Raw genomic sequence first — 9,795 nt, forward strand, 5'->3', positions numbered from 1 at the left:
TTGAGTGGGACACACCTTTGTAAACTTAAGTATGGTGATGTATTAGTGAACTAAGGTTGTGACCTTAAAAGGCAATCAAACTGAACTGTATACATTTGAACTGTTTAGCCATTTCGGTCATGCAGATTGGAAGGCGGAGTGGAGTCACCGGACACATTTTAAAACCAAATACTCCAATGATGACTTGGGCTTGTATAAAATTTGGCCAAAAGTAGTTCCAGAGAGGAAAATTAAAAAAAATATTTAAAAAAAACGGCTCCTTTATTATTAAATTAGGTGACAATAGACATCAAAGCAAATCTATTTGCTATGGAAGTGTGTGTAGTTAATTACACTTACCAAAAATAAAAAATAAACCTTTTCAAGTATTTTTTTTCAAATAAACCAAATGGTTAGAGCCGATGATTGTTTTTTGTAGATCTTGATATTTTTATCATTTGTCAATTTTGAGTGTCAACATGACGTTTGAATTTGACAATTTTGATAAAGGAAAAAACTCCAACAAGAAGGCTACATTTTGGTAGAGTATATTGTTGGCTGAAGTTCACAATTTAATCATTTCTGTATCCCAAAGTCCGGGGCGCCAATTATTACAAAATCCAATCTTTCAATTGCACAACAAGATTACATTTTAATTGCGCCAACGGTTGCGCCAAAAATTAAAAACTACGTTTGCGCCATTTTACAGGTAACATACCGGAAAAGTTTAAATACTGGGTGACCATCACAGGTTATACACACAGAACTAGAAGCTAATAAGGTAAATTATGTTTGATTGCCAAATACGATAGAATATTGCTTTTACAATATGCAAGTCAACATTTATTTTCCAAATCAAACATAGAATAATACTTAAATATTATATATCTGCAAACGTACAAATACATTTTTTATAAATTTAAAAGAATTCTTGGGGCAAACACTTCAGTTTATAATGCTTTCTTTTAGGTTTTATGATCACGTTGATTTATAATAACAAAACTTTTTTGTTCGTCACTATGTCTCTTATCAGTGTATAGTGCTTGCATTATGGTTTTATGATGCATGATTTATGATGAATATGCATGTGTTATTAGTCAAACAAAAAAATGGGTTATCATCAAAAGTCGCTTGAATAAATCTATTTTTATACTATTTAACTGTGTTTACCTGTAAATGAAATGTTATTTATGTGGCGCAAGTGAAATATGGTTTGTTGCGCAAAGAAAGTTTTTTTTTGGAGGCAATAAAATGCCAATTGGCGCAACAGCAAAGCACCGTATACTAGTTTGTGAGATTTATACCATCAACCCGGGGTCCTGGCTAATCGTGACGCGTAGCTAGATATCGGGCCGGGATACCAGGCTATTATACCATTTTGTTGAATTTTACCCTATTTACTTTTTTAGTCACATAACACATTTTGGAATGTTTATATGGTCATCGTATATTATACCCTGTTTGAAATTTAAAAAGAAGATAAAATAAAAAAAAAAATAAGGTTGAATTATTATTCCCAATAAAATGCACAGGAATCATTAACGACACCAGAAAAACTTTTCATATGAAATTATGAGATGTAGTATATTATTGCCAATGAGACAATTAACAAACTTACAGAGTCAATCAAATGGCGTACAAGAACCAATGGTGAACGTATGGCCTTTAACAATGAGATGGTCAATACAATAAAAGCCCCGAAAATGTTAATTAAAAGTTGAGGCAAAGTGTAGACATCGGTCACTTTTGTTTGATTGTCTAAAATTTCGAATTCTTTATTTCCCAAGAAAGAAACTTAATCAACATTTTAGAAGTTTGTATTTATCTCCCAGTGTAAACATATGGTAAACGAGGCATGATCTATTCTGATTAGAGAATTGATATACAAACTGTTATCTACTTTAGATTTAGTGTAGAGAAATCATGGCTGCGGAAATTCCTAAATACGTTACACTTCCTAGTGGCGCAAAATACCCTGTTATTGGGTTGGGAACATTTACAGTTTTTAATGCAACGGTAAGTTTATTTTTATCTTCAAAAATCAAAATCAAAAATCAAAATTTATAAGATCGATGACACGTGTATTATACATTGTATATATAACATGATGATAGCGATAAATCTCAATCATGTTTGTATTTTTAAGAAAGCCAGGAAAATACAGAAAGAAATTATATTCTAGAATGCAAATGTGAGAATATAAGATTATAAAGTTTTATAACAGCATGAACAGGATGCACTCTTAATATATTTACAGACAAAGAAAATAAACCTTGCAAAGGGAAATACAAGCTCTTGTGTTATTTTACATTCTACAATTTCACATCTTATTACAGGGTGAACCAGGTGCTGTTTTTGAAGCAGTTAAATATGCAATTGATATAGGATACCGTCATGTAGACGCTGCCAGAGTTTATGGAAACGAAGGCGAAGTGGGGGATGCAATACAAGCAAAACTAGACGACGGAACAATAAAAAACAAGAAAGAAATATTCATCACTACAAAGGTTTGTGTATCTATTTGTTTCAGTTTATTTAAACTGATATAATTGTATTATCTTTGTCATTTCTCACTATATTTTATATTGAATCAAATTCCGTATATAAATTTAGGCACCAACAATTCAACGAAGTATTGAAAATATACACCATGTTTAAGTTCCGAGAATTTCGTTTTAGAACATAATAAATTGAGTCACGGTATTTGTACATATGTATAACACAGAGGAAGGGTCAAGTTATCATTGTCCGATTGGTAGTTAATCAGTATGTAAATATTGAATAAATCTTGAGGGCAAAAATTAAATAAGAGGGTTATATATAGCATACCCTATCTTGATAATCTTAATTTAACGATCAAGAATAGATTCTGCGTTTAAATGTATACATAGAAAAAAAAACGTGATTTCATGATTTTCTGATAGCACTCTTTATAAAAAAATTAATGTTTAATACATAGTGAACATTTCTAATTAACAGTTATGGGATACTCACCACAATCCAAAAGATATGAAAGAGAATACGATGAAATCTCTAAAACTTCTCAGAGTAGACTCTGTACAGTTGTTCCTAATGCACTGGCCATTTGGTTTTAAGGTAAGGTTCCTCATAGTAAACTCTGTAAAGTTGTTTCTATTAATGCACCGGCCAGTTGGTTCTAAGGTAAAACTTCTATAAGTGAAGACTCTGTTGCAGTTGTTCCTAATGCACTAGCCATTTGGTTTTAAGGTAAGGCTTCTCATATTAGATAGACCCTGTACAGTTGTTCCTAATGCGCTGGCCATTTGGTTTTAAGGTAAATATTTGTAAAATAAATTATCCATTCACATATACTATTCTGAAAAGTATTTGGGTTTCTGTTGGTTTTCGAGACAGTGTAATGGTTACATCGGCAGTCTTAAAAACTGATGCGCTGTCCTGGACTACTAGATGGTCAACACAGTTGCAAATACTTAAAGATAGAGAAAATACAAGTCGTTTGATATATATTGATAGTTTTTGCAAGAAGTGCAAGGAGATTCAGTATTATTTTTCGGGAGAGACAGTGAAGAAAATATGGCAGTTTATTTGATACAAAGAAATTGGATACTAGTAGAATTACTAAAGACGCTTCGCTAAATGTTTGTATCGGATTACAAGTCAGAGTCTGGGTGGGGTTACAGAATAGGGTATAGGCTCATGTAGAGCAGGAGCTGCTAACTCTTCTGGAGCACCTGAAATCTTCCCAGTATTTTGAGGGGTTCATGTTGCTTAGTCTTTAGTTTTCAATGTTGTGTCTTGCATACTTTTATTTGTCTGTCTGCCTTTTATTGACCATGGCGTTGTCAGTTCATTTTTGATCTATGATTTATTTTGCCCCTCTGTTACAGAAGATAGGCGAATGAAAAAAACAGAATAGGGAATATTGGGCTTGTATTCCTGAAGAATAGCTATGAGAAAAAATGGCTAGAAAAAATAAAGAAAACGGAATCAAACTACCTACATCCAGATCCTCATATTATATTTTGATCTCATAATTTACCTGATACATTTTCTATCAAACCAATAAAATACTAAAAGCAATTATTATTTTAGGATGGAGATGACATGTTCCCAAAAGACAAAGGTGGAAATGTTATATTTTCTGACCACGACTACGTTGATACATGGAAGGTAAATACACACAGGTTTAGTTAACGTTAGTTTGTATTATATATCATGATATTTTTTGAATTATAACAAGTGTGGACACAGATAAGTGTGGATAGTATGTTTTTATATTTGAATTACAATTATCAGTAGTTTACCGATGTTGAAATCTCTTAAATCAATTATACATATTCACATCGATATGTTAATTAGATTAAAGACAAATATAAGAAGATGTATCATAATTGCCAATGAGACAACTGTGCACCAGATACCAAAGATGTCAAAGACTGTGAATACTTGCAGAGCTCTGACTCAGGACTACTAAGCGCCTAACATGCGATTGGGTATTGTTGAATAACGTAGGTGTGTTGACCTCTGGGTGGTTTACTTAAACTATGTAAATAGTTTACTTACATGGTAGTTGCATATACACACTTTAGTAGAAATGTTTTAGTATTTCTAAATGTGTTTATATTTAGGCAATGGAAGAATTGGTAGATGCAAAACTGGTTGAAAACATTGGAATATCAAATTTTAATAAAGCTCAGACTGAGAGACTGATAAAAAATGCAAGAATAAAACCATGTAATATGCAGGTATTTGGATTTATTAAGTATATAGTAGTATCATCTGGTTCAACTGTTTTTTTTTTCATTTAGAATTTCAATTGAGAAAATCATACAAATGATTACATTAGATAAGCAATAGGCGGAAATGTTCACATGGTTTCACATATTTGAATAGAAGGGCATACAAAGCTGTTATACAATTTTATTTTTTAAAAATCATTTGACTTTTTTAGTCGTTATATTTGATCTACTTTTGTTTATTTATTCATCCATTTTTGTTTCTCTGTTAGATCGAAATACATCCATATTTTTGCAATAAAAAATTAGTCGAGTTCTGCCAATCAGTTGGAATGTCAGTGACAGCATATGCTCCCCTGGGAAATGCAGGAAGAACTTGGTAAGCAATTTGTTTTGGGTAGATTAACTGAATTCCACCAACTTGAATTGTAAAATAGCAGTACACAGTCGGTTTTGCTCTTTGCTTAAATCTGCAAAATTTAAGATAGATTGACAATTAATGTGGAAGACTTTTGAATAAAGAAAATAATGTGATGTGTTGCATTATTTGAACTGTTTAAATAGATGCAAATCGTTTGGTTATGTTTGAAGAAATATTTGCAACTAATTCATTTAAGGAGGATAACTCTTATAGTGAAATGAAATTTTTTATCTTTTACTTTAAGCATGTAAACAAGTTCATGGAATCCAGTTTGTCTTATTCTTTTCTTAAAACATAAAACCTAATTTCTCATATTTTATTTCAAAGAATCACATAGATTTCTTTTTTTTTTCATAAAAAAAGTGTTTTTCCATAAATAACTTATGCAGACTTGGGGTTTGCACTGCTAGTAGCTTGAAAAATAGCACAAAGACCCTTACTTTTTATTATATTTTTGAAGAAAAAAAATGAGAATCTACATTTTGGCAAAGTATAAACAGATGATTCACATGGAGTTAATAATTTTTAGCCATTAATGCATTTCAGCCAATGAATCATCTATTGAAACGATTCCCTCTATAACAGTGACTGGCACTGTACAGACTTTTGTGGTGTACATTTAAATATGAAATAGTTAACACAAGCTCATAGGATTCAAATTAGTTGTGACACATATATCCCGTATGCAATCCATCTGGTAATGTAATACATTTATGTTTAAAATATATCATTTCAAAATTTATAATTAGGTAGCTTGGTTTAAAATAGTTTACACTTGTTGAAATCTAAAGAAGGAAGAATATTTAAAATTTAAAATTTCAGGTGTCGGTTAATTGTAGCTTTTATCATTCTTTCCCCTTTTCTGTTCCACAATAATTTGTATTTCAGGAAAAGTGCAGATGAGCCAATCATATTTGATGAACCAGTTTTGAAAGAAATTTCGAAAGCAAAGGGAAAATCTATTACACAAGTAAGTTTCCTGAAACAACTTATATACCTTGATTTATGAATGTATTTTTTTATGGCAAACCTTCGATCACTAGGAAAAATGCATATGATTGCAAAAATGTTACGAAAGAAAACCACAACGGAATATAGATACGAATATTTTTTCGAATAAATAAAATACATAGCAATAATTACGATTCACACTAAATGGAATGAGGAGATATGGGATATAAGTCATCTATTGCATAAAAAGTAAAATCACAAAAATACTGAACTAAGAGGAAAATCAATTCGGAAAGTCCATAATCACATGGCAAAATCAAATAACAAAACGCATCAAAAACGAATGGACAAGAACTGTCATATTCCTGACTTGGTACAGGCATTTTCAAATGTAGAAAATAAAACCCCGTAATGGTGCCTATTTCTGTATACAGGACATAAGTTACCATTATATATTTAAACAGCTAGGTCCGAGACCAACCATTGGGTAAACAAAAAGTATAAAAAGTTTGAAAATAGAGTATTTTAAAAGGCTAAAAACTGAACAGTCTAATCCGGTTGAACAATGTTTATAATATATTTACATGAAGTTTATGGTCTAATGAACGAGAATAACAGTTTGCTGGTGTACTGTCTCCGAGGTAGGATACTATCATGAACTCCACAGTCTGTGCTTTAATTATAATGGCATGATTTTTATTATATATATATTTTTCTTAAATTTTCCGTTGATCAATTATTTTAAAAGAAAAAAAAGGTTTTAACGCCCTGATGAAAAGTTGGCATTTGACGAATTCGACTACGTTTATGCCCCTTTTTGTCATATATCTTTTTCACAAGCGATTAGGTGTTATGTATCACTGGTTTGTAAAATGATTTGGCTTGGACGTTCCTGATGAAGGTACATCCAGAATAGTTTTGGACTCACGATATTAAAAAAAAGTTTTATGTTCATCCAACCCATCTCAAGTCAAGTTCAACTGATGAAGACACCTTACTGTGATTACAATAACATGAAATGGAAATTTCACGACTTAGTGTACAAATTATTTGTGAATAACAGATTTAAAGTGTACAGTTCTTTCAATTGCAATTCTGAAGTATGTTGTGTTCATCCCTCGTGTTTTTGTGGTAGTCTTTATGCCTAAGTTAGGGATTATCATACCAATGACTGATAAACATACATTTACTTGTACCTAATCCTCCGCTATATAAGTAAATTTTGAAATTTGGTTTGTCGGTGAGTAATAGAACAAAGCATGGTATCAATTGCCATTACGTTTGTTCTATATGTGCAAAACCTGTTCGATGGTACATATTAATTATTTTCAATATGATTTCAGGTAGTACTACGGTTTCATCTTCAAAGAAATTTGGTTGTTATACCAAAATCTGTCACACCAAGTAGAATTAAGGAAAATTTTGATGTAAGTATCACATTCACTATAATTTATAAAATTCTGATCACATTTAAAAAACATAATCTTAACAGCAGTTGTTCGAAACATGTGTATTCACGTATTTTATCAAAGGTGACATTATTGATATCAAAAACATCGTCGAAAGCATAACACAGATCATTCGAGATTCAAAAATTGAAATTTGATATTCAAATTCAAAATCTTAATTTGAAACTAATTTTTTTTCTTCTCGAAAGTATCAAAATCTTGCAGATATATGTGTGCATGTTCTTGTTGTTCTTTAGCAAGTAGGATATTTCACTTTATCCTCGAGGGACAGAAAGACCTTTTCAGGACATCGGGAATAAGGGATTAACATTTTTTGAGAATAGGAAATTAATGATTAGTTTTTTCGGGATACGGAAGAGAATGTTTTATTGCTTTCAGAATTCGATATGTCGCCCTTTCCTACCCCCTTACATACAGGAATGAAGTCAAAATATAATTTATGTAAGGGTGCTACTGGTTTAATGATAGATTGGAATCGGTCAAGATATTTAAATGTGACAGTCACAGATGACATTTTTTAATTACGTTTTTTGTAGGTTTTTAGTTTCAGTCTTACAGATGAAGAAATGCAGAAAATATGGTCATTGAACAAAAATCTACGTTTTTATAGTGAACCTATGTGAGTTTTATGTTACGTATGAGTTAATTATCATAAGAATGAATCACATTTCTTAGGGTGTACATGTATAACTGAAGGAGTTAATATTTCTGCATCATGATTAATAGAAGCAGGAGAGCGATGGCATTGTCAATTTATCTTTTACTTTTGGCCACTTTATTAAAAAGGTCACACTACAAGTAACCGATTTTGAAGGTATATTTTTATGTCGAACTTAGGGGCACTATGTTTTATGGTCTGTGCGTCAATCCGTTCGTCCGTCCGCTCGTCCGTCTGTCTATACGTTCCAGAATTGGTATCTGTTATCTAAGTTTAGTTTGTCTCATCTTAATATTTTAAAACTAATACACAATGATTATTACCACAAAAGGTGGTGGCAATTTTACTTTTCTAGAGTTACGCTCCTTTTAAATGTAAAAAAATGCTGATACTTTCGTTTCCCGTTTGTATATAAAGTTTGCCTCAACCAAATGTTTTAAATCTGATACACAATGTTTATTACCATAACACACACAAGTTTAAGTTGATTTTTGGTGGCGTTACCTTTACCGTTCTTGTACTAATTAATGATTCATTTGAAATTTACGTCAGCAAATTTGCCTTTTGGTGTGTTACAAGTAAGTACAATTAGTTGGCATTAAAACAATACTGCTTATACATTATTAAGGTCATATTTTTATTAAACAAGATTTACATGTTTTTTATATTTTAGTGCCAAAGATCACAAGTACTATGCATTCCACGACGAATATTGAAGATCACATTTAACTTAAGTTGTATTAACTTGTTTGAGATGGGTTTTTTTTTGTAAAAATAAAATCATTTAGGCTTATTATATTGTATTATTGTTTGTCGACTGACGGTGATTCTATTGATATTTTAGTATGTAAATAGATGGTGTATGTTTGACAATAAGACACACGTATCCACTGAATACCAACAAAAAAGGGTCACGAAATGGAAGATATACATTGGAACGCTGTTGAAAACTAATGCTTATGACTTTTGAACAGCGGTATACTACTGTTGCCTTTATTTGAAACAAACAAAAATGCCTATGAAATTTCACATTAATGACCAATACTTTATGAATTCCAGTGAAGAGACATTGCCATTTCAAGTATAAATTCTACACCTCGCATCTCTTTAAAATAAATAATAATGAAAAACTTGATATCATCGATAAACTGGGTAAACTATTCCCGCGGAGGTTTAATTCTTATAAATGTCAATCACAACTTCAACATATCAATCGCATAAACAATATCTTTAATAGGGAAATACAGTAAATTAATAAACTGAAACTTTCCCTGTTCCATTAAAATATATATACATTTAAAAAGTCAGAATGCGAGAACATATGTTCAAACTCTTTTAGGTCATTTTTTAGTAGCAATAAACAAAAGAACTATGTCAATTGGACATGCTTTGATACTATATATGCGCTTGATTTTTTACTTGATAACATCTTTGTTCGCTTTGGAGATTCCGTATATCGTCAAGTTATTGGAATTCCAATGGGGACTAACTGTGCACCACTTATTGAACCTGTTTTTGTATTGTTATGAGTTACAATTTATGACTACAATTAGCAAAGACTAATCGAAACAACATTTGATACAAAAATTTAACAATACT

The 9,795-nt window shown here is 31.2% G+C and overlaps 1 protein-coding gene across 1 annotated transcript; it reads left to right on the forward strand.

Annotated features, from left to right (window-relative positions):
• Positions 1 to 649: 649 nt before the first annotated feature.
• On the forward strand, positions 650 to 8,992 carry LOC139481049 (1,5-anhydro-D-fructose reductase-like). Its single transcript, XM_071264101.1, has 11 exons — positions 650 to 760; positions 1,885 to 1,995; positions 2,316 to 2,486; positions 2,959 to 3,075; positions 4,054 to 4,131; positions 4,590 to 4,706; positions 4,970 to 5,076; positions 6,007 to 6,088; positions 7,413 to 7,496; positions 8,075 to 8,157; positions 8,870 to 8,992. The coding sequence occupies exons 2-11, from the start codon at positions 1,903 to 1,905 to the stop codon at positions 8,910 to 8,912; spliced, it is 975 nt and encodes a 324-aa protein (XP_071120202.1). The 5' UTR covers positions 650 to 760; positions 1,885 to 1,902; the 3' UTR covers positions 8,913 to 8,992.
• Positions 8,993 to 9,795: the final 803 nt, after the last annotated feature.

The sequence above is a fragment of the Mytilus edulis genome, chromosome 7, assembly GCF_963676685.1.
Source record: "Mytilus edulis chromosome 7, xbMytEdul2.2, whole genome shotgun sequence".
NCBI classification, from domain to species: Eukaryota; Metazoa; Mollusca; class Bivalvia; order Mytilida; family Mytilidae; genus Mytilus; species Mytilus edulis.